At 35.8% G+C, this 26,196-nt stretch overlaps 2 protein-coding genes across 5 annotated transcripts in view; one reads left to right on the plus strand and one right to left on the minus strand.

Annotated features, from left to right (window-relative positions):
• Positions 1-1,424: 1,424 nt before the first annotated feature.
• On the plus strand, positions 1,425-12,076 carry LOC116303226 (uncharacterized). The gene is made up of 4 exons (XM_031712730.2): positions 1,425-1,497; positions 3,245-3,375; positions 7,655-8,849; positions 10,114-12,076. The coding sequence occupies exons 2-4, from the start codon at positions 3,253-3,255 to the stop codon at positions 10,494-10,496; spliced, it is 1,701 nt and encodes a 566-aa protein (XP_031568590.1). The 5' UTR covers positions 1,425-1,497; positions 3,245-3,252; the 3' UTR covers positions 10,497-12,076.
• A 571-nt stretch (positions 12,077-12,647) lies between these two features.
• The window catches only part of LOC116303191 (uncharacterized), a 33,446-nt gene continuing 19,897 nt past the window's right edge, over positions 12,648-26,196 (minus strand). The window contains exons 2-5 of one of the 4 annotated variants that reach the window (XM_089027524.1): positions 24,525-24,645; positions 23,585-23,761; positions 16,172-16,598; positions 12,648-15,550 (exon numbers count right to left, since the gene is read on the minus strand). In XM_089027524.1, the coding sequence (XP_088883650.1) occupies positions 14,328-15,550; positions 16,172-16,598; positions 23,585-23,761; positions 24,525-24,626 (1,929 nt within the window). In that variant the 5' untranslated portion in view covers positions 24,627-24,645 and the 3' untranslated portion in view covers positions 12,648-14,327. Of the gene's footprint in view, positions 16,599-21,385; positions 21,694-23,584; positions 23,762-24,524; positions 24,646-26,196 lie in introns of those variants that run through there. The other 3 variants (XM_089027522.1, XM_089027521.1, XM_089027523.1) reach the window with 3 other exon arrangements.

The raw sequence follows: 26,196 nt of genomic DNA on the forward strand, positions 1-26,196 counted from the left end.
ACCCTCACCTAAGGAAAAATTATAGAGGCAATGAGCCAAATACTTTTATGAAGACAAAAAGTCATTTTTCCAAAGCTCGTGAAATTGGTAGGGATAGGAATAAAATTTGCTAAGGTGGACCATACTTTCGAAGTAGGAAAATTATTCTTACGCATTACAGTATTTGATTGCACGAAAACTAAGATAAGAAAAATAGTGAAAGAGAAATTCGAGTAGAGACAAACCATCTAGTTTTTACAGTGCAGCTACTATAACCTGGGCCACTTAAGGTGACTCGACCCAATATTATTGCATGAGCACCAACCAACTTCGAACTTACATGAACTTAACATATAGACTAAATAGATTCTTCCACAGTCTCTCGCTCATCGGTTCCGTCACCACGCTTAGAAACTGTATGATCCCTCAAACGTGGACCCGGCGTGCTTTGGGAACCAAAATACTCGTCAACAGTCTCTCTTCGTTCCAATATTTTCAAGATGGCGGCGAAAACGAGAAAGACTGTAGACAAGTATTTTGGTTTCCAAAGCACGTCGGGTTCAAGTTTACGGGAACTATAAGTCCTTTCGGTCATTGTACCGATACAGTCTCTAAGCGTGGAGACGGAACGGACGAGCGAGAGACTGTGAAAGAGTAATAGACTAAACTACAATTTAATATTTTTCTCGAGGAGATCGGATACATATCATGTGGTTATGACGTCACACCTGTTTTAAAATTTTTTAAACAATCTATATAAAGTAAAAAAGATAACTTAGTAGAGAATTATGAGACAGAATCGATAGTTTTACCAGTCGGGATCCCTGTGGATAAAAATTCATTTAACGGAAAATAAGACCGCAGAATTTTACTTCCGGCACGTGATAATAATTACTCATTAGAATTAATTAGAAGATATAACTAACTAAAAACTAGTGTGAGCTGCGTCGGTGTTCCTAACGAAACAGTAATGATAAAAAGGTATATTATACACCGTGAAAAGATGAAAAAACTTCCTGACGTTTCGGACTCCCTTGAAGGTACTGTACTGAAGGTAAATTTGATTAATTTATTAAAGGTGAGTAATCGCTAACAAAGCGACGCCGGCGCTGCTTGGCACGGATAGTACAGCGGTAAATACTCAGAGTACGTACAGCTGATTCAAACCAGAAAAACCGTTGGTGGACGTGGTAGATATATTCATATCGTACGGCTGATTCAAACCAGGGCAGAAAGACCATTGGTTGGAACGGACATTTATTTTTAAAGATAAGTGATCACTATTTAGTATCCATTTCAGAAACAAACATATATCAATTCAATCAGAATAACTGAAGCAATCACACATACATCTAAAGCCCAATCCGTCTGTCCTGGCGCCGTTACTCCACACCCCTCCCCCCTTCTTTACAATAACAATTCCTGTATTGGGCTACCTGTGTTTCACCTAAGCAGCATTGTGTATTTGATTCAATCATTCCTTCACTCGATAAGTGTTATTTATACATCTATCACTAGGTAAGTCTTACTATAAAACCATCAGCTTGTTTTCTATCACATTTGGTTATCCTTTAGTCTGTATTTCATAGATTGGTTATCTAACATCTGACAAAATCTCAGTCACAATTGAATTTGAATCTTTTAATATAAGCTTACAGCTCATATAGAACGTGAGACGAGTGCATTTATCTTCTTAAAAACACCAATCATTGCTTCATGGACGATTGCGAAACCTATATTTCAATGCAAAATAAATGTTTTTGTAATGGAGTAGTCATATAAATGATTGAAGAGCTTCATTACGCATTTATAGGGCTTAACGACCTTTATTTAAATATTTCCTAATATTGTTCATGATCATTCTGCATGTAAGATCTCTGTTGTTAAAGATCTTTTAGTTTTATTTAACTCCTTTCGTATTCTAAGAGCACAGTTTCTGTACATAACCATTGCAACTTTGAGTTTATGTTTTAAGAGAGCATTCACTTATTTTCAGTAAGGGGAGAGGGTTGGATGCTCAGGAGAAAAGTTAACTTCTTTTTTCATCCATCCTGTCCCACCCCACAATAAAGCTCGGGTATGAGGGTTGTTGTTTAGAACTGGATCCTTGTTCTAAGACAGGGCACAGCTGACTCACAGATCGAACCCTAAAACAACCTCTGTGCTGATCTAAGTCAGGGCACAGTCAACTCACAGATTGAACCCTGAATCAACCACTGTATTAATCTAAGTCAGGGTATGGCTAACTCATAGATTGAACCCTGAAACAACCTCTAGGCTGATCTAAGTCAGAGCATGGTTAAGTCACAGATTGAGCCTTGAAACAACCATTGTATTAATCTAAGTCAGGGCATGGTTAACTCTTAGATTGAATCCTGAAATAACCTCTGGGCTGATCTAAGCCAGGGCATGGTTAACTCATAGATTGAACGCTGAAACAACCTCTAGGCTGATCTAAGTCAGAGCATGGTTAAGTCACAGATTGAGCCTTGAAACAACCATTGTATTAATCTAAGTCAGGGCATGGTTAACTCTTAGATTGAATCCTGAAATAACCTCTGGGCTGATCTAAGCCAGGGCATGGTTAACTCATAGATTGAACCCTGAAACAACCTCTGGGCTGATCTAAGCTAGGGCATGGTTAACTCTTAGATTGAACCCTGAAATAACCTCTGAGCTGATCTATCAAAGTCAGAGGATTTGCAATTTACAGGATGACCATGATCCTTTCTGTTCTTTCTTTTTTTTTTTTTTGTTTTTTTTTTTTTGTAACAGTCTATAATTTTGTTACATATCAATTATTCGCTGAACAAGAAGTGAATATCAGGGAATGTTTACCAAGACACGAGTTTTCGAGTGGCGAGGTAAATATTCCCCTATATTCACTTCACCAAATTGATGAGAATGATTGTTTTAGTAATTTTAACACAAGTGAATTTAATAAATACCTGAGAGAGAGGTTTTTCATTCAAATTCTATTTATAAAGTAAAGTATTATATTATTAGTATTTATATGTAAAGTATAAAATTTTCATTCTGGGAAATAATAAAAACCTTGAAAAGGTCAAAACAAAAACAAAAATTCTGCAAGTAGTGCAAATCGACAAATGAGCGTGCATGTGCTTGAGTCATATTGGCCTGTAGGTGAATATAACAGCATAAGAATAAATTTTGACCAATGAGAGAGCTGGATTTATTACATTCACTCGTGCAAAAATACTAAAAGTGAATATTTAATACAAATCCAATCTGTTTTTACAATTAGGCCAATAAATGGAGGCAAAACAGATGAATGATGATTGGTTGGGATTGGAGTGTAAATCAGGGTTGATACTGTTCTACTATAATAAACGAACCGGCGAACACAAATGGCCTTGCTGCAGCAAATGTCCAGAGGTAAGCATCAGGATCTCAGCCCCATCTATGATTTCTATTTACATCTTTTCATTGTTCAAGTTAAACAAATAGACAGAGTCCGAATACCTTGTTTCTGTGTAAGAGAATTTCTTTTTTATGGGTGAGGGGGTCGGCAATGGGATTCATTTGCTATTCCCATACGAGAATTCTGACCACCCCCTCTCCATCTCCCTCGTTACATTAAAATAATGGGCGCTCCATTATTTTCCATGCTGTTTAATAGCTGTTATTACAGTTGAACCCGCAATGAGAAATTCTTTTGTTTTAGGAATCATACAAGTGAAGCTATCAGGCCGATACAATGCTTGTTGTCTCATTTGCATCTCATTTACATGCATCCATAATAACTGCTATTAAAGTGGGATGACCATGAAATTTCTGACTTGCTTCTTTTTTGCCTGGAATGAAAGGCCTTTGATCATGAAGTAAAATGTAACTTGAATTTCCTTTTTCAAATATCTTAGTTTTTTCCTTCAAAAGATATTGAAGTAAAATGGCAGCCATTTTTCCAGATGATATCATAATAATTCTCAATACTTAAGCAGCCTAAGATTATAATAAGCTATATCTCAGCCCAATTTCAATCAAAATCAACCATTTAAGTAGTATTGTGGTACTCTAGCTGTTCTACAAAATGAACTATAATTATAGAAAAGTTGTCATAGCAACAACCTCAGTTCCAGGCTACTCCTCCCTAAAATTCAAGTAAGTTTTTTAGATGTCTACTTTTACGAGAGATGATATATTGAATAAGGCTGATAGAATATCTGTTGTAATCATTGACACAAATTTAGTCAAACAATTTTCTGCTTAGGTTAAAAAATAACAAAGCAATCGCTGAAAGGCTCAAATCGTAGTTAGGAGCCAGGAAACCAGCTTGTTGCCATAGCAACCACAGTTTGTGCATTTTCATGTTTCATACTTTGAATACAAGTCAGTATACTGCAAAGTTTGGATGACATTAATCATCAAATACTTTCAAAGATATACTGAAATCTATTTGAAGGAAACTATGAGTTGAGAATAAGACATTGTTAGCATAATCGACTTAAACAAAAATGCTAACAAGAAATGATAAATGCCAGTTCTCTTCTTTTGTAAAGTTCTTAAATGCATTTAAATAGTAAAAATTGGAGACATTCAAATCTCATTGTTGTCACAACTGCAAGTCAATAGCCCTTGAGCCCTTCAGCCTTCAGCCTCATGAGCTATTGTCTCCTAGACAATGAGGGCAAAGAAACTAATTGTTGTAGTCTAAACCTATTAATCACTCAAAGAAATGGATGCAAACAATTTTGGAAATTAGCAGTTGAAAACACAAGTTCGCCGCCACTGTCATAATTTTCTAAACCTGCACTTTTCGCTATGAGTGGTTTATTACTACATGTAATAGACCACTCATAGGTCAGCCAATCACAAAATAGGATTTGTGATAGACTAATACTTTAGTGGAATTAATATTGGGTTTTGAATTATCTGTTGTACAGGGTTAGCCTCTTTTTTTTAAGAATTTACTTTAAATATTAATACAATGAGGCTAATCTAGACTGATTCCATAAGTCATAGTTTATGCTTCTTTGTGGGTTGTGGCCGCTCAACTAGCGACTTATCACACTTTTACTAATTTTCTATGCAAACACCAAAATGAGGCTTTTGCATATTTAATTATCCGGAAAGGAAATTCCCTCTAAGTGCTGAGAAGGTTTTTATATTTTTGGCATTTCCACACTTTCCGTCCACTAATTGTTATTAATGTATAACTAAATAAAGTCACATTTAAAATAAATAAAACAAAAATTGCAGATTTGTAGTAAGAATTTATTGAGCTTACAAATGTAGGTTCAAAAGTAGCCGCATTGGAATAACACACAGTTTTTATAATTTACAAATCAATAATAAACTTCCATCCATTTAGAAGATAGAATCAATCTACCTGTAGGCAATATAAATACATAACTAAAGATCAATAAGATTGTATACTGAATTCTATGGAAAAAAGTGCGTTCATAGCTGCTCAATGGCTATTCGAAGCCAGCATGCCGTTGTACTTGATCAATTGCTTTTTCTGTAATAATTTATATCTTAACTTTTGATTTTGTGGACTGATTCCATGTGACAATCAAAATGGCGGCAAAGCAAACCAGACCAAACTGCTTGAGCAGCAAGTGATTTAGCTCAATAGGACGCTTCTGTTATTTTACTGAAAAATTTTCGAAATATATAACGAGCGGCGTGATAGGATATCGCCGTATAGTGGAGACGCCAATCAAAATGGACCAAGTAATGTGTTGGTGTGTTAGCAATATCCAGAATTAACAAAAGAGTGAAAACACCAACTTCTGGAATCAGTCTAAGGCTAATCCTGCATAAATGAGTCTGTAATCAAGACACACAGTGGTATTTAACTAATTTCACAATGGTCTATAGTGCTGTGCAATTTGAATTTTTCTTTGTGGGCCCCAACCTCCCCGGTAAAAAATGAATAGTCAGAAATGTTGAATATTTTTCAAGTTAATGGACTTTAATTTAAGAACTATTAAGTATTAAGCTCAGTGGTCACCAAATTTGAATTATACTCATGTAGAACTAGTGTGTTTTTATTTTTATTTATATTTATATTTATACACTCGATTGCAGAGACGTTGTAGTATACATTTATACATATATCTAATTGATTCAGTATATTTAATGATATGCAAAACAGAAAAATCGCTTTATTTATATTGTTTGTTTCATTCGATGACTGTCAAAATATTTTTTTCTTGTCTATTAGATCGTACAGATCATAAATCAGTTGGTTTTAAGCGTTGAAAATGGTTATTTTGCATTATGCATCGCATTAGATATTTGTATAAATGTATAAATGTATACTACAACGTTTCTGCAATCGAGTGTATTTGTATTTGTATTGTTATAATTTTATTTTATATATTCATATTTATATATGTATATTTACACTCGATTGCAGAAACGTAGTATACATTTATACATTTATACAAATACCTAATGAGATGCATATTGCAATTTTACTTTTTTAACCCTCAAAGCCAATTGATTTATAATCTGTAGGATGTGAAACACAAGAATAAAATATTTTGACATTTATTGAATGAAACAAATAATAAATAAAGCAAGTTTTCTGTTTTGCATATCATTAAATATACTGAGTAAATTAGGTATTTGTATAGATGTATACTACAACCTTTCTGCAATCAAGTGTATATATTCATATTCATATTTATCTTTATATAAACCTCTATAGGGGAGGCATCACAGGGGGTTTCAAAGAAATTGAGCATATCAATGGGTAGTTGGGGGAAAATGTATTTTTGCTTTTTTTTTTTCACCCACCACCCTTTTTTTTCCATTGGTACCACATGTCATTCCCTTATTGTGTATTATTGTTTTGTTTCCTGACTACATTTCAGAAAATATACTCTGGAAACACAAAATTATGAGAATGAAATATGGGATACTAAAATTGAAAAATATTTTACTAACATAGTATTTTCATGCTTTTGAAATACTAGTTGCTATTTTTTTACTTCTAATGCTAGATTTTTACAATACTCCAGTTTCGAGTTCTCTTTGTTCAGCCTCGGTTGTGCATCAGTATAATATTCAGCTATTCAACCAAAGCCTGTGGCTACCGTAAATCCTCTATTTAGCCCCCCCTCTCTAATAAGCCCCCCCTATTTAAAGGAAGAAATTTGTTAAGCCCCCCCCTCTCTTTTTAGCCCCCCCCCCCCTCCCCTCCCCCTTCACAACTAAAATTAAAATTCTTGATACGGTATTTCACTAACATAATCGTAAATTATACTTGAGAGACTAACACAGGTGAATCAAATAATAAAAATGCCATGCACATCACTACAGATTATGTGAGACCGTCAATGCTTCTGTAGTAATGCTTCTATTTGATTCTGAGTTACAATCATATTACATCCTGACAGCGTACAATTTTCTGCGTTTCGACTAAATCAATAAGCCCCCCCCCCCCCCCCCTCTCAATTAGGCCCCCTCTCTCCAATAAGCCCTCTTTCAAACGTGCCTGAAATAAATAAGCCCCCGGGGGGCTAAATAGAGGATTTACGGTATTTAATCAACTCCTATCATTTCTAAGTACTTAAATTCCTTACTATACGAACACCTTAATAAAAGAGAAGCATACATTTGTACACAATCAAGGCTGAGACTGAGAAATGGCGAACTCGAAATGGGAGTATTATTTAGCTTAATGTTTTGGAAATTGTTTCAGAAAGGGCTACATTCAGATGAAACCACATCAAGCGTCGGGTCACTACACCAAGATAAAGCCACTAGTGTAAGTGTAGGTACCCAAACAGAAGACAGTGGGTGTGGAAATGGGTGTACCTCAATCTACATTAACAAGAACATGAACAGCAAAGAGTGCTTAGAACTGGGACACTCTGATGTAGAAAACAACCCAAATAGCTTGGATGAAAAAACAAGGGAAAGTAGCTGTTTTCTTGACAAAATTCCCCTAGAAATGGATGTGATTGTAGATGAAGGTTTAGACCATTCTATATACGGTGAGCAAACCATTGCTGCTGAAAAAGAAGCTGGTCATGAAAGAAAAAGAGTAAAACAGGAAGAAATACAGAACATGGAAGAATTTATAGATGCAGAGAATAATAATGAAGCTATTCATACAGACAAATTTGATGATAATTTGAGTAAATCAGAGAGACAAGAAATGTCGACCATTACGGAAAAGTCTGGTGAAAACAAGAGAAACGCCGACCAAGTCTACACTGTGAACTCGAGTCAGTCATTTATGAACCTGCAGAATGTCAGTAAAATAATCATTGAAAATCCTCATCATGAAACTGGCGAAGATTCTTCGTCACCACGGAGACAGATTCTGGAGATTAAAGTACCTGATGCTAGCCCCTTATTGACTGATTCTCGCAACATCACAGGTAGCCCAACCAGACAGGTTTCCAAACCTGATTCTTCGCGACATTTTTCTGTTGACACAAGGATCCCAGCAAGTCAATTATGTGTTTCCACCGAAATTCAAAGAAATCGATCGTTTATTGAAAGAGGCGCCCTGAGCGAAAAGCAGGTTACCAGATCAACGATCCCTAGAGATAATTCCCCAGTTGAAATCTCATTGGATGTAACACGCATTAACACAGGGATCCCAAGAGATCATTCACCTGTTGAAAGCTCATTGGCAGAAAGTAGTGTCAACACAGGAATACGGAAAGAACAAGCACTTAGTGGCATCACCACAGGAATCCCGCACAGTTCTCAACCAATAACCTACACTCATGTCATACACGTGGATACGGCTATCACTTCCGGTAATTTAAACAGTAACCTGTCATCGCATGAAAGCGAGGCTCCGACTGGATACCGTATGATAGCGTACCCAGAGATAGAAGAGGTCTGCCTACCAGAATGCACCACGGTTTTTAAAGAACAAGGTATTTATTCTATGTCGACTTTATTATTTGTATTGAATCCATGTCCAAGTACACGAATTTAACAATAGAAAAACACAATACATTAAGAAATATAAATCGCGCGCGCATGCCTCTGTATTCCCTGGAAGCTGTAGAGCACGAGACAAGCAAGCTGAGAATGTGCCTTACTCACGTAAATGCCTTTTTTTAAACCACATAATTTATTTTCAAGCACTTGAATGCGAGGCATTGCGTGGAGCAATCTATAGGTTGCTATCAATAATCGTCACTTCCGTTAATAGCTGCGTTTTTAATGGCAGAATCTAGAATCTTGGAGGTTGTTTTGATCTCTTGTGTTCTGGTTTCTGGAGGACTTATTTTGACATGTTTTGACTTAACATCCGCTAGTTGCCCCTCAGTCAACCGCTTGTTTAACCCCACCCGTCAACTCCAAAAAGTCAAGTGATTGATAGCAAGCAATTGTTCCAGTTAACATGGCTGCCGCGTCAGCAAGGCTCATTATCAGCAGGACTTCTTGAAAACTATACTACCGCTGTGATTCTTAATTGCAGGCTTATCTATACGAGATTTTTGAACACAAATATTTTATAAATGTATCCATTACAAAGTATTTAAACCATCACCCAGTTGGATTAGTTGAGCAACTGAACTTCGTGCAGGAGGTCGTAGTTCAAGTCTCATCCGGACCGACACTCATCATTATCCTCTATGCCCGTGTGGCACCTCAGTAGGGCTGACACCAAGGACCGACATTCAGGGTCTTTATATCACTGAGGCTGCCTAGGTGATAAAATCTACAATGATGGTTAGACCATCACGTTTCTCGGATGTCCATGGCTCTCCCCATTACCCCACCCAGCATTGGAGGGACTTAAAACAACCACTGTCTTTGTGTCTGGCCTTTACTAATGATTCCTTAATGGGTTGAATAAGGGATGGGTGTGGGGATTTTAAGAGGACAGGAACTAGTTCATATTCTCTTGCTATGACCATAAGGGCGCTTAGGCTCATGTCAAACATCGAACTTCACATGAGCCGAAACTAATGACATCAAGTAAGACTGCCGTGTTTCTATTGTTTCAATTAGGTTCGGCCAAGAGATGTGAAGTTCGACGTTCGAACTTCCGTCAAAGTGGGAATGCACTTAAACATAAACATGACATAATCATAATCTTAAGAAAATAGTCGACCATTTTCTTATGTTTATGGCATATTCACCCAAGTTGTTCAAAACTTATAAATTTCAATTCCTTCTGTTTCACAGCTACAACTAGTGACCACTCTAGGACGTCTCCGCCTACAAACGCAGTTGAAAGTGGTCAAAAGGTTCAAACAAAGCCTCGCTTCCTGGAATCTCCAAACCGCCCGTGCGGTTGTCCCTTGTGCGACACTGTATTTTCAAGCACAAAAACGTTCTTTGAACATTTATTTAATCACTGCGACTGGAAAACAAAGGAATGTGCGATCTGCAAGAAAACGTTTGCCAACAAATACGGCTTGCAAAGACATCTTCAGTCCCACGCATCTTACAGACCTCATGAATGTATACGATGTGGCAAGCTGTTCCTACGATCCCACCATCTGAAGGCTCACATGTTGACTCATAATAACGGAAAAGCTGCAAATGTCTACATGGCCTTTGTATAGCCAGATATGAAAGATGCGGAATGCGCATGCTCTGGAATTTTGGCGGGAAACTAGGGACAAACTCTGATCTCTTCTCTAATTTCGACCTCATAGCTCTGTTATTTTGACTGCGCATGCTCGACGAAATCTGGCATTTTGTTGCAATTCACTCGCAAAGTAGGAATGACAGAGCTCCGGGTATGAAATTAAATCATCAAACGTGATGAATGCCTCTTCAATGGCCTCTTTACTGAACATTTTTTATTTATTTATTATAGTAACTCTACTTGTACTATGAATTTGAGTACGTAGCTCATAAAAGTTCATTCTGCGATTAAAAATAAGACCGCGTCAAAAATATAATCATAATAAATGATTGTGCTGTAGGGCATATGAAATTTGTTTTGCGATGCGTTCTGATTGGCTGCGCGAGCGGGCGGCATTTTCTATATCTACCGGTATCCTGACGGAAGGCTTAGGCCATCCAAGCGCGCTTATGAGAAAACTGGAAACAAGCAGAGAAAAGAAAATGGTAAAAAAATAAATAAGTTACTTACCGTCCTAAAGTCGGTCCGGATAGAGAAAAGCGCTTGGATCCTCGGATACAGTTTTTCCAATATTTGAAGAAAAAAAACTATGTGCAGTGGTCAGACACCTAATGCGATTTTTTTGCTAAAATTTGGTTTTTCGCTGCCGTCAATAGACCTCCTCGGCTCTGGAGCGCTCGAGCGTAATGTTTTCCCATTTCAGGACACGTGTCATTCCCTTGAGAATAATATTCCTGAGTTTTATCCATATTCATGTGTCTTCTCATGTTCAACCGAGCGCAAACCTTAAACAAAGAAATGATACTCTAGGGAATGACGTGGTCTGGAATGGAAAAACATCACGTCAGAGCCGAGGTCTGTTAAAAATAACCAGTCGGTACCTTTAATATTCTTGACTGGCGGCAGTGAAAAACCAATTTCACACATCCGTTGAAATGTCTTAGTTCACAGAATATCGAAAACTACAGTAATGCTTTTTAGTCAGGGACATACGGTTTGAGAGAGAATTACAAATATTCCAGTGAAGTTCTCCAACAACTTTCTTTGTTGGGGTACCTTCTGCCATTCTTAAAGCTTTTGTGTTCATTTTCTTTCAAAAAAATTTTATTTCCTAAAACAATTAATATACAATAAATTTGCGAGGTAGTGAATTCCAGCAGCAGGTGGATACCATGATGCTTTCCGATTTCCGGGCCAAGGGTTATTCCCCAGAGTACCATTTCTGTGTTTAACGGCTGTACATGAAAACAAATAGATGGTAAATTGGCGCAAGGTTTTCGTCTTTAAAACTCAAGAGGGCAAAACCCTTAAATTTTGCACGGGATTCTATACTTTTCATAAGCTTATTCGAAAACATTCTAAAAATCTAGGTTCACTCTGTAGTGGAGCTAGTGCGAGTTATACGAAATGCTTACGCTCACGTCTCTTGGCTACGCCTCGTGGTTCAACCCGATAAAACACTCCTGCTCATTTATTAAACTATACATAATGTATCATTTGTAATCTATAATAAAAAAATTACTTAACACTGGGAGAAATCGAAAACGAAAATACGTTTTTCCTAGTAATGTTAACGAAAGTGCATTTTATCTTTTGTATCTTATCCATCCCCTGGGGCGCCGGGGGACTGGATAGGAAGACTTTAATAAAATACGTCCTTCCCCTTCACGATTAGAATATGTCACCACCCTGAGGGTTGCCATTCCACGCCAATCGCAGCTATGAAAGCTACCCTCCATTTCCTTCAAACAATTGTTTCAAGTCGAGGCATTAAGGGCAACAATAAATAGAAACTAACGATGGTTTTCACGGCGGCCATGTTGGAAGAACTTAACAAAAAATTGTCAATGAATTCTTGTTAAATCCTCCATCATGGCCGCCGTGTCTTTTGTTATTTAATTCTCTTGGGAATGTTTGAAAACCATCAATACTAAGACTCACCGTTAGATAAATTTGGGTTCAGTTAGCACGCCCTTCCACGGTTTTAACCTTGGCCTTGTAACTGACCTCTAAGTGGAATGCTTGCCTGAAGACCTACCTAGGGCGTACGGGTGGGACAATGACGACTTTTTCCGGTTTTATACAGTTTGGTTACATAGGTAAATTTATTAAATTGTAAGCTACATGAATTGCTAAGGTTCACATCAATATATACACTACATGGATAAATTATAAGTTATCATCTAATCTAATTTTGCAAATTCTCCCTAGATGAGCTAGCATGAGAACTCTTGGAGACAACTTATAGAAACTATATTTTTAAATAAATATATATATATATATATATAAATAGGCAATATAATGACTATTATAGTTCATTGAAAGCTAAACGAATTACTTATTTAATAAAGCTCTTTAGCTTGGGCGTAATGTTTTCCCATTTCAGACAGCGTGTCATTTCCAGGAGTATTATTTCCCAAGAGTATAATTTTTGGTTGCGCATCAGCATATGGATACCACTCAACCATAGAATTAATCTCGCACCCAGAGTCTGCGTTTCCTCTGGCCTGCTGCGAATTATAACGAGGGCTCTGGCATAATCGATTTTTGGCGCATGCGCAATTTTTTTAAGCGAAATATAATCAATGAAAATCATGCTTTAAAACAGAGTTCTATGTTTACTTCCGATCAAAATAAAAAATTGACTTTGGGAACATTTTTTTGTTAATTTTCGTCTTTGAACGCAAGCACTCTTATACCGGAAGTCCAAGAAATCCTGGTATAAAAAAGTCGATTACGCTAGAGCCCTTGTATTTCGCCGCAGGCCAGAAGAAGCGCAGGATCTGGGTACGAGATTGCCAAATAATCTTATTCTCAAGATTTTTTTTTCAAAGCTCACAAAACAATGACACCAGGTCTGAAATGGGAAAACATTACGGCACAACGAATAACGTCTATTGCAATATTAAAATAGTTTGAAACACCCAGTAGAAAAATTCTGATTGACTTGTCCCTAAAACAGTTAGGGATTTTAGCACTGAAAATTATAGGACGGAAGCCTTGCTTTTTTCACCGGGAACCTAAAGTGCAACCTTAATAAAAATATTGCAGAAACTATAGTCTTGTGAAGTGGCAGTGTGAAACCCTTTGCTTGTATTAGGTCACCGCTGATCGACTATTAAAATAATTGGCAATAAAAGGAGCAAGTTATTATTGAGTGTAAAACAAATGAAAAATGGCACGAACTTTTCGTATAATTCCTAATAGTACAGTACGTATGAATGCAGCAAAGCTGTCCCAAATTGAAATGTTTATTAATTGAATTTATACTATACCTGCTTTTATCTGTACAATACTGATTATCAGTTTATTCCAAGTTATTTTTGCGTGTAAAGATCATGAAGAGTTTTGGTCTTACAGAAAATGTATTGACTTACAAAAAAATGTTTAAAATTTTTACTTTAAACGTCTTCAAGCTTCTATCTTTTTCTGTTTTTTTACTTCTTCATTTTATCTTTGGATACCAAACAAGGTATTTTCAATATTGTCTGATCAACCTTCAGCAAAATAAGTGGGTTTTTAGCCTCTGGTTAGCCCCCAAAAACGCAAAGGATTATGTGGATGTGAAAGTCGAGAATAAGTTGCTCAGGGTTAGCCTCGATCTTGCGCATAATATTCATGTGTTCCAGTGAAGCGGCGTGAAATTTCAAATCGTTTTCATTTATGAAGTTGTGAACGTTGCGTATTCTTTACTTTTTTTGTGATTCATTCTTTACGTATTTGTAAATATTACGACACTGATACGAGGCTAACCCCGAATAAATGAGTCCCTGTAGTAATCAAGGAACACATCGGTATTTTGGAACTAGAAAATGCTCTGTCTCTTAATGAATGCTCTGTTGGCTAGCAAACAAAATTTAATACTTCTTATCTTGAAATCTTGAATGAATAAATACAAACATTTAATTGCTTTGAGCATATCTTTAGAAAAAACTGTGATAATTCTGTGTTTTGCCTTTGTAATATCTTCATGTTCATGTGTACTTAGTGTTTTTTTTGACAAATGCCGACCCCGATCAATGTGAATACGTTCATGTCTGTTTAGAGTACATTGTTGTGTAAATGCCTTGTTACAATGGGTACACTTGTACGGTTTGACACCCGTATGGATACGTTCATGTACCTTTAGATAATATCTTTGTCCAAATGCCTTTTCACAGTATGCACACTTGTATGGCAAGACTCCTGTATGGATACGTTCATGTTTCTTAAAATTACCTCGAAGTGTAAATGCCTTATTACAGTATGTACACTTGTATGGTTTAACACCTGTATGAATACGTTCATGTCTCTCTAGATCTCCTTGGCGAGTAAATGCCTTATTACAGTATGTACACTTGCATGTTTTTTTCATGCCTGTATGGATACGTTCATGTCTCTTTAGATCTCCTTGTTGAGTATATGCATTGTTACAGTATGTACACTTGTATGGTTTGACACCAGTATGGATACGTTCATGTTTCTTTAGTAGAAACCCATATGTAAATGCTTTGGCGCAGGTTGTACACTTGTATGCTTTAATGCCTGTATGAGCACGTTCGTGTTGCTTTAGATGACCTTGTCGCATAAATGCCTTGCCACAGTATGTACACTTGTATGGTTTAACACCTATATGGGCAAGTTCGTGTGCTTTAAGATAATCGTTTCGTTTAAATTCCTTGTCACAGCGTGCGCACTTGTATGGTTTCAAGCCGGTATGTACAAGTTTATGCACATTTAGATTATCTTTTCGTGCAAATGTCTTGTTACAGCATTTACATTTGTATGATTTGACACCTGTATGGAAACGTTCGTGTCTCTTTAGACAAATTTGTCTCGTAAATGCCTCGATACAGTACGCACACTTGTATGGTTTGACACCTGTATGAAGACGTTCATGTATTCCTAGATGACCTTGTTGCCTAAATGCCTTCTTACAGTATGTGCACTTGTATGGTTTAGCACCAGTATGGACACGTTCATGCACTTTTACAACACTATGTCGTGTAAATGCCTTATTACAGTATGTACACTTGTATGGCTTGATACCTGTGTAAATAAGTTCATGTTTTTTTAGATCAAATCCATATGTAAATGCTTTGGTACAGGTTGTACACTTGTATGTCTTAATGCCTGTATGAATACGTTCGTGTTGCTTTAGATGACTTTGTCGTGAAAATGCCTTCTCACAGCGTGTGCACTTGTATTGCTTGACGCCTGTGTGTTCAAGTTTGTGTACCTTTAGATAATCTTTTTGTGCAAATTTCTCGTTACAGAATTCACACTTGTAAGGCTTGACACCAGTATGGATACGTTCGTGTGGGATTACATGACTTTGTCGTCTGAATGCCATGTTAGTGTACGTACACTTGTATTGCTTGACACCTGTATGGATAAGTTCATGTTTCTTTAGACAAACTTGTCTTGTAAAGGTCCTGTTACAGTATGTACATATGTATGGTTTTAATTCCGAGTGGATACGTTCATGTACCTCTATATGAACATTTTGCGTAAATGTCAGGCAGTGAATTCTCAAGTGAGCAAACAAGGAACTCTTTTGTTGGTGTGTTTTCTTGCATACTGGACACATATGAGACTTTTCAAGGCAGTGTGATTTCAGATGATGATAATAATCATAAGTTGAGTTAACAAATAAATCACACAACTCACAGCTCAATCCTCTTTTCATTTCTTGCATGCTTTGATCCTGGCAATCTAACACCTCGTGTCTTCCTCCTTTGCTACATGTACTCATACTGAAGGCATTTGATGTTAAATCTTTCATCCTCTTTGGTCTCTGGGCCGGTTGTTGCTTTGTATTCTCGTTAGCTAAATTACTGCGTTGCGCATCATGAGAAATGTTTTTTGTTCTTTTGGTATCTGTTCGTTCTACGCAAGAATATGTTTTTCCAACCAAGTCCTCGCAATTACTTTCATCCGCACCAGTTATTTCATCATTTTCTTTAGGTGGACAATCTTGCATTGTTATGATATTATCCATGGAACTTGAAGTGCAGCCATTGTCTTCTGCTTGGGCAACTTCACCTTGGACCTTATTAGTTTGTGATGAAACATTTTCCATAATATGGAAGGGTTTCTGCATCGAAAAGAGATATTTGTATTAAGTATAAGTATTAATCATAACAATATGATAACTTACATAATGGACCATTTAATCCATGTTATCATGTCATGTTCAGAATATTAGCTGATTAATATTTTAAATAGACGATAGGAAAGACAAAGACTTATAACCAATGTAGTCTTAAGAGTAGGTCTGTAAGACTCAAGCAAAGTGGGAAATGAAATTTTTTGACCACCCTTGAAATTTGGTGTGTGAGTAGGCCTTTATATGGGATTCACAAAAACAACAACAATTTGGTCACCTAATTGTATTGTTGCCATGGAAACGGTTTTATGAGACCTTAATTTCCAATTTTTGGAATAAATTAAACCCACTCGAAGGTAAAATTCAATGCTGTGTTTCTCATACATGTTAAACTTAATTTCCTTAAAACTTTCGTCAATTATAAAGTATCTTTTCTAGTTTAGAAAAATACCAATTATTGTTAGTTTGTTATTTTGTGCATGAAATATTCGTGCCTTCAAGTAATCGATGTATCATATGTTTTAGCAACAAGATAAAATGGTCAAAATGTTTTTTGGTCGTTCTCCAAAAGTATTGCATTTCTAATATAGAGGCTTGGTGGGAAGTTTTCTGAAACATTGAAGTTACCAAATCGTGCAAAATCTCTGCGGGTACAATCATCTTTAGTCCTTGGATAGTCAAATTATAAGGCCTAAAATTCAAAATGTCCTAAATTCAACCATATCAAAGCTTCGAAAATTAGCACCAAAAAGATGCCAGTAAGCTAAACGAGCATTAGAGGTTGAAGGGTATTTTTATTCAAAGTAAACAATGGGTTATTTGCAATTTTCGCCATTTTCAACCTACCTTTATCGTTTCATTGTGACTTGTGTGGCGCTCAACTTTCCAAATTTTCACTAGGAAATGTTTCTTGGAGACTCAATTAGCATTTAGCGAACTAACATTTGTCGTAAAGAGCTAAAATCCAAGCAATAATTAAGTGGTTGTATAAAGGATTACAACAGAATACACAAGTCATCGAATTCTCGTTCGAAGCAATACAGCATTTATAGTTTCTTCGAGCTTCAAAATTCCTGTATTTCGTGACAGAATTGCCTGTAAGCTGTTATTTAACATGAATGCTGAACTTTTGAAGGCTACAAAGTAAAAAAATATGCTTATTTTGAGAATATTTGAAAGAAAGAATTCTTGATCTAAAGTTGTTGTTCTCATTTTCAACCGCTGACCGGAAGTTTGGAAAAATGAATGAGACAGATTTCGTGGTGACCAGACAACTTCAAACATTCGGCCTTAGCAAATGTACTCACTTAGTCAATGAATCCAATTTATTACTCTGCAGCGCAGGTAAGTATAATTTCATGTTCAGCCAAATATGGCCCATTTTAACTCACATATTACAACATTCAATCTTATATGTGTACAATTCGCTGACCGGAAGTTTGGAAACTGATGACTTTCTCTGATTGAACCTGGCTATTCCAGAGACATCCTCTCCAGTAAATGCCAAGCTTATCACGATGGTGGTTGCATATACAAATTTATTAGAATCTTCCAGTGATATGTCAAAAAATCCTGTTGCGGGGTTAACTTGCAACGGCAGATCTAGGGGAGGGGTGCATGGGAATTTTGTTTCCCTTCCCCCTAGATCCCTAGATGAGCTGTTATCTACTGCATTATTGGGGTTTGAGTTTGTAAGCAAAGGGTGCACCCCCTCCTAAAACGAAAATCCAGGATGGTGTCTCCCCCAATAGAAAAAATTCTGGATCCGCCCCTGACTTGCACGGCAATTATATACCAGCATGCGAAGAATAAATTCTTGACAAGAGCGCAGTGAAAACAGAAGTGAAAGATCGTCAAGGTAGTCGGCATGCATGCTTCGAATAACTTGGGTTTTTTTTAATACTTTATCACAAGATATACCCCCTCTTCCGCTACTAAAAACTCTGTTCCTACAACTATTTTCACATAAACTTGTCAAAATAGAAATTCGAAACTAAATTATTAACTTTAAAGGGGGACTTACATGAAAATCCTCCGAAATTTAATTTGACTAAAACTTCAATCGAATAATCTTTAAGGGTTTAATAATCACTGGTTGAATTATCTTTTTTATATTCCAATGGGAAGTATTTTATTTTTATGAATTTTCATAGGTGTCTGTGACGTCATACACTCAACACCAAACATCGCTCCATACATTTCTTTGTAAATAATTTCATTTTTTACTCTTTTTCTATTAAACACAAATGTCCGCTGAAAACTTAACTTTCGAACTTGTGGTTAGACTGAGTATAAAACTAGCAAAAATTTTGATTACAAAATACAAAGAAATGTATGGAGCAATGTTTAGTGTTGAGTGTATGACGTCACAGACTCCTATAAAAATTGGTAAAATATAATACTTCCCACCCAAATATCAGAAAAAAACTTTAATCAGTGATTATTAGACCTGTAAGGGTTATTCCAGTAAAGGTTTCAGCAGAATTAAAATTTGGATGATTTTCGTGCTGGTCCCCCTTTAATTATTGTAGAAAAGAATAAGGTCGATAAATGGCATAACACAAATTGAAGTCATTAACAAATGGCTGAACATGAAATACCTGTAATTATACTTACCTGCGCTGCAGAGTAATAAATCGGATTCATTGACTAAGTGAGTACATTTGCTAAGGCCGAATGTTTGAAGATGTCTGGTCACAACAAAATCTGTCTCATTCATTTTTCCAAACTTCCGGTCAGCGGTTGAAAATGAGAACAACAACTTTAGATCAAGAATTCTTTCTTTCAAATATTCTCAAAATAAGCATATTTTTTTTACTTTGTAGCCTTCAAAAATTCAGCATTCATGTTAAATAACAGCTTACAGGTAATTCTGTCACGAAATACAGGAATTTTGAAGCTCGAAGAAACTGTAAATGCTGTATTGCTTCGAACGAGAATTCGATGACTTGTGTATTCTGTTGTAATCCTTTATAGAACCACTTAATTATTGCTTGGATTTTAGCTCTTTACGACCAAGGTTAGTTCGCTAAATGCTTATTGAGTCTCCAAGAAACATTTCCTTGTGAAAATTTGGAAAGTTGAGCGCCACAAAAGTCACAATGAAACGATAAAGGTAGGTTGAAAATGACGAAAATTGCAAATAACCCATGGCTTACTTTGAATAAAATTTTTTTTTACCGTGTTTGCAGACTAGAACATTATTTTTTTTGCTAGAATTTTGTTATTTAGGTATTACCCTTCAACTTCTAATGCTTGTTTAGCTTATTTTGTGCATGAAATATTCGTGCCTTCAAGTAATCTAATTTTCGAAGCTTTGATATGGTTGAATTTAGGACATTTTGAATTTTAGGCCTTATAATTTGACTATCCAAGGACTAAAGATGATTGTACCCGCAGAGATTTTGCACGATTTGGTAACTTCAATGTTTCAGAAAACTTCCCACCAAGCCTCTATATTAGAAATGCAATACTTTTGGAGAACGACCAAAAAACATTTTGACCATTTTATCTTGTTGCTAAAACATATGATACATCGATTACTTGAAGGCACGAATATTTCATGCACAAAATAACAAACTAACAATAATTGGTATTTTTCTAAACTAGAAAAGATACTTTATAATTGACGAAAGTTTTAAGGAAATTAAGTTTAACATGTATGAGAAACACAGCATTGAATTTTACCTTCGAGTGGGTTTAATTTATTCCAAAAATTGGAAATTAAGGTCTCATAAAACCGTTTCCATGGCAACAATACAATTAGGTGACCAAATTGTTGTTGTTTTTGTGAATCCCATATAAAGGCCTACTCACACACCAAATTTCAAGGGTGGTCAAAAAATTTCATTTCCCACTTTGCTTGAGTCTTACAGAGACCTACTCTTAAATAGCATATTGCTGGTTTTCAAAATTGCCAAGAAAATGAAATTACAAAAGACATGACGACCAGGTTGCTCATAACCTATAAGGGGTCTTTATTGGTGTAGCAAGCTCCATAATAAAAAATATGGTAATCTGGGTTAGAGTTTTGCAGTGCATTTTTTTAGCTCCAACTTTATTATGGTTATTGTTAAATATTGTCTCGCTTCAGGTGTCTTGCAACACCAAAAAAACTGAAATAACAAAAAACTAAAGAAAAACAATACTGTAAAATGTTGAACTTTTATGAATAACAAAATTATCTAGCCCAATCCCCTTCATTAGTATAGGTAATCGTATGGGGCCGAGTAAAATTAAGGATTAATTTCAAGAGTGTTTTGAAAGTTTGAAGTTTGTTTTGAAGCGACAAGGGCAATTTCAAAACTTCAAAAACACAAGTGAAATTAATCCTTAGTTTTTGTAAGCGTTTTAGCCTTGGGGCAACCGAGGAGGGCGTGCAGGCGAGATTCGTATCGACGAAAATCCCACGTCCCAGGCGTCGCGACCACTGACTAAGATGCTTTTGCGGGCGAACTTTACTGCGAGCGATACCAAATATTCACGCTACCAGGACGATCACTGAGTAAACGCAAATTTATTGATACCAATACGTAAACTGCAATACAACATTGTAACAGCTCACATTAAAAACTAATTACCAACATGATTTGAATGAGAAAACTGGCATTTTATGAATACATTTAACAACAACATAATAAATGAATATTACTCGCAAGAAAGATAATATAATAAGTATAATCATGGCATAAAGCAGTATAAAACTCATTTTGATAGCGTGGGCGTTTTGAGTTTTCCGAACAAAATATCTAAATAAGAAATAAAGGAGTACTTACATATCGATCCCGCTTGCCTCTAAAAACCAAGGATTTACCAAAGGAACGTATTCAAAAGGAGTTTGGATACACAATCAATATTTACGAGTAACTATTTGGAAAAAACTGGCTAATAGGGACGCTTATGGCCTTTTATATGCGCGTGGTGACGCTAAAGGATCATTTTACAACGCTAACAAAAGCGGGAATAAACAAAGAAAAACAATAACGTAACTAGGTATCGTAACTAGGATTAAACCATAAAAATATGATATTATGAATGTAAATAAGCTAATTAATAAAAGAAAGAATGAATTGAGGAGTTGTCCTTTACAGTTTTACTCGGCCCCATACAATTACCCGTTTATCATATATAGGGCAAAATTCAACAAAAAAATCCATCAATCCTGAACTACCAAATCAAATGTAGTTATGGTTCAAACGAATTTCATTTAGAATTCAAACATAAAAGATCGAGTCCAAAACCATCAAAATATGCATAAAACTAGATTCCAACAGTATCAACAAAGTTCTTAATCTGAATCTGGATCCAAAGGTAGAAGCCGATTAAAGTGGCATTTTGACAGATTAAGTCCAGACCAAGATTATTGTTCTGAATCATTTATCCCATACCGTTCAAAATCACAGTGAAGTTGTACACATTTCGGATTACTTGAGTGGTATTTCCGAAACCCATTTATGGAAAAAATTAATCCAGACATTTTCGCTTAAACTTTTTATTTTCATGGTTTCTTTGCTTGTCAAATTATGCTAAACATGAAGCCATTTTGGTTTTCAAAAAAAAGTTTATGGTTTGCAAGCGTTGCTAGGCAACTGAACTACCAATCATATTCTAGTAATTCGGCCCCGTGAATTATGGAAAAAAGCCCTCCTTCATTAGCCAATCAGCATCCAGTAATTAATTTTGCCCTGCATGCGATAAACTCCAGAATGAAGACACCAAAAACACACAAATGTACTGTGTGAAGCTTAATGGATACATGGGGTCAATCACAAAACAAGAGAAAAGGGTCAGGAAGTCGTTTACTGCAGTTGCAATTTGCCCATTGAAATTTGGTTGGCAATGCAGCCAGTCAAAAATGTGAAAGGTACTGACTGGTTAGTTTTGATTGACAGCAGCAAAAAAAATTTTCATCCTATTCAACATATTATTAGTTGAAACTTTGTCTTTTTTTGAATTGTATCATTTCTGGGGTTAATTTTGAAATATTACCCTAAATGCTTGGGGCAGGGGCAGGTTACCTCATATGACCTATTCAATCTGTAACTTATTGACATATCCAATTTTTCAAAAGCTAGTCTCACACCTCTTTAGATTAACAAACCTGAACTTTACTATGATGACTTAAACACAATCATCAATGTGGGATGCACATACACGAAATTGTGACATCAGAAAACGTTGTACCATAGTTAATGGAGAGGAATGGTTTGGAAACTCCATAGAACTATTATATATAGAAGCTATTGTTTTGCGTTTGAGGTTGAATCGTATCATCACGTGATAGTGACCGTGCACAATGGACCAAAGCAAGTACGGATGGAAATACTCATATTTCCTTATTATTTTCATGTATGGACATTTTGAAAGTGAAAACTTCCATTCGATGACCAAAAGCCATGCGAATACATATATCCGCACAGATACAGTTAAATTAGTAGATGATAAATAAGAAAACATTAAAAAGGGCAATTTCCTTTTCAATAAACAATTAATATTAATCATATATAGGAGTAAGTAACCAATAATAACTTAATAATAATCTTAGAACAAATTTTAAACTTTCACATTCCCTAATACTGTGAACAAATAAAGAGCAACTTTTCCTTATCTGTGCACAGTCAACATTAGAACAATAGGTTTCCCAACCATTCCACTCCATTAAATATAGTTGTATGCATGCTCCTTAAAAACGTCAAATGCATTTTCTTAAATTTTACTGCTTTTGAAATCTATTTTTCAGAAATCTGCAAAATGAAAATGATAAGTCATTTACAATATTCACATCAGTGTTGTAATGATGGCAATACAATCACTCGCCTCCTGCTCATATTGTATTTGCCAATACAACACTGCCCCCCATTTTGTAAACAATACATGATACCAAACTTCTGACAGAGAAATGCGCAGGGGTTTTTAGTTATTCAATGCTGTCCACCTATAACTAAGGGTGGAAAAAATTATACAAAACTACTTACACAATAATTGGCTTCTGTGTTTACTTGTGAATCTGAGTGATCAGTCTCTTGATCATGACTGGCATCAATATACATTGACAAACATTCATCCACACAGGGATCATGTTCAGTCTTAATAGAGACCCATTCTCTATATCCATCATCGAAAGGCTCACATTTTATAGGTATATTGTTGTTCTGGTGGGAATAATTAAAAAAAGTGTTAGATTGAACAACCTGCTCAGTGGACCATAATTGCAATAACACTATTTAAGCATATGGTCAATGCTTCAATGGCATGTGTAAATCTTTTTATGGTGCATGCAGATGATGGGAGAGTAAAATGGTAGCATAAGAGTTGCACAAGGTGGAGCCTAGTGCAACGCTAGCTAGCTACCAGAGTACATGCTCTCCTATCTAATTCCAAGTGTACCAAGAATAGATTTATGCACTACAAGAGCATTGACCATTGCATTTATAACATAAAGAACAATTTTACATGATAAAAACTGTTTATTTTGATCTGATCAAATCGCAGATTCCCTTCATGCTAAATTCCAAATCAGACAAGTCTTGTGTTTGGAGCGAAATAGCCTGAATTTGTATCGTAAACTTAATTTTTAAAACTTTTTTCAGAATATTCCTGCAAAGGAAACAGTTAATAAATAAAGGCTTATATGATCATATTTTCATTCACTAGAAAGTTTTTCAGTGACTGAGGAGGAGTCAATTTAGCGATCTTTGTTGGAGCTTGGCTGCATCAAAATCTAAACATTTTTTACATAAGCATATATATTTTTTGAAAACTGCAACTTTTATTGAATTTTCACCAAATTGACGTCACCAGCGTGCTCCATATTAGTGCTCTATACATTTTTCTTCATAGATAGAGCCAATCAGAGCATGCGTTATATCTTAGTTGTTATAAAACCATTTTTTCTTATTCAAGCTCAACACCTACCCATCTGTGTTCTCCTGTTGTCTTGTTATAGTAGAACAAAAGCTGTCCTGGCTTACATTCATAACCATACCAATCTGGATCTAACTGATCTGAGACTGACATCTTTTACAAATGGATCTAGCTGCAAAATTTTCAAATCAAATATTAAGAATGAATACTAGTTATACAATAGCTTTGAGTGGTATAACATTAAGGTATAACATTAACATCTCAGTAAATATTCCCCGATATTCACTTTGCCTTCTGCGAATAAGTGTTAAATAAGAAGGGGAAAGATTAATATATAAATCAGCTGCTACTAAATTATTATGGGAGCGCATCACGCCAGCCAAAAGGGGCAGAAGGTGTTCAGCATAGTATTTGTGTAAGGCTCTCCTTTCCCCCTCTCCCCTCTCCCTCTCCCCAAGAGAGCCTGATATTCAGGTTATATCTTCGCTTGTTTCCAATAAGTACTGTATATCAATTCAATTCAATTCAATTTTATTTTCACTGACTAATAAAGAATTGTAAATACAAAGACAATAAGTGTAATTAGAAAGATAATCATACAGCTTAGGTGAAAAGGAAATAAGGGATATCATTGTCAAACTTTACTCTAATTTTGAGGCGTCATTAATTACCTATACTAATTATATCATCACTTCATAATCCCATATGAGCAACTATTGTATTATTCTTTTAATTTAAAAATTCTCTTTCCTGTCCAAATTAAAGATTAATTTGGATTGTTTCCATTCGATTTTTCTTGGGAGAGCTGAAATTGTCCAATTACTTAGTAATTGGATAGTTTTTATCAGCCAATTAAAACTCAGGAGAAACAATAGAAATTGACTTTGAACCAATCAGCGCGCGACTTTCGCTTGCCGGTTGGCCTTGTTTACTTTTTTTCATCTTGTAATTTTTTTCAAAATGGCGGAGGCAGTTGTAAATTGGGATCTTTTTTAATACCTTTTTAGCGTAAACAAAAGTATTTGACTCCTAGAGGATGGCAAAGAAAGAAGAAAGGCGCTAAGATGATATCCCTGTCAATGAACTCGATGGAATGCTTTGTAAATTCTATGTGGAAGTCAGAAAGAATGACTTCTGACAGCTCCGCAAGATACTTGTCTTTTAAAGAGGGCACAGCTAAGACAAGACAAGGAGGTTTGAGAGTCAATGCAAGAGTATCACTCCTGAAATTAAGGGCATCAACATTAGGGGCAATGAAATTAAACTTACGCAATACGCCGACGATACAACATGTTTTATGGAAAATGAAGAATCTATACAAAATCTCCTGAAGCTATTAGAAAGCTTTAAAGCTATTTCAGGATTGGAAATAAATATCAATAAAACCGAAGCGATGTGGATCGGCTTGGATAAGGGCAAAACGTCTCAGCCCTTCGGGTTGAATTGGACCTCGGAACCCATTCTAGCTCTTGGTATTTATTTTACGTATGACAACGAGTTAAGCAATCAATTAAATTTTTATGAAAAATTAAAAAAACTAAAGAGCTGCCTCTATGTTTGGAAAAAACGTAATCTATCCCTTTATGGTAGAATTAATATTGTTAAAACGTTAGGGTTGTCAAAACTTATTTATAACGCGTCCGTTCTACCGGTCCCAAATAACTTTGCTACGGAAGTAGATAAGATCACGTTTAATTTCATTTGGAAAGACAAACCAGCCAAA

Source organism: Actinia tenebrosa, unplaced genomic scaffold (genome assembly GCF_029948245.1).
Source record: "Actinia tenebrosa isolate PJP-AT-01 unplaced genomic scaffold, QUT_ActTen_1.0 PGA_scaffold11__36_contigs__length_13525064, whole genome shotgun sequence".
NCBI classification, from domain to species: domain Eukaryota; kingdom Metazoa; phylum Cnidaria; class Anthozoa; order Actiniaria; family Actiniidae; genus Actinia; species Actinia tenebrosa.

Coding starts and splice junctions, on each gene's coding strand:
- LOC116303226 (XM_031712730.2), top strand. CDS start 3,253: ATGGAGGCAAAACAGATGAATGATGATTGGTTGGGATTGGAGTGTAAA. Junction 3,376..7,654: donor GCTGCAGCAAATGTCCAGAG/GTAAGCATCAGG, acceptor AAATTGTTTCAG/AAAGGGCTACATTCAGATGA. Junction 8,850..10,113: donor CACGGTTTTTAAAGAACAAG/GTATTTATTCTA, acceptor TCTGTTTCACAG/CTACAACTAGTGACCACTCT.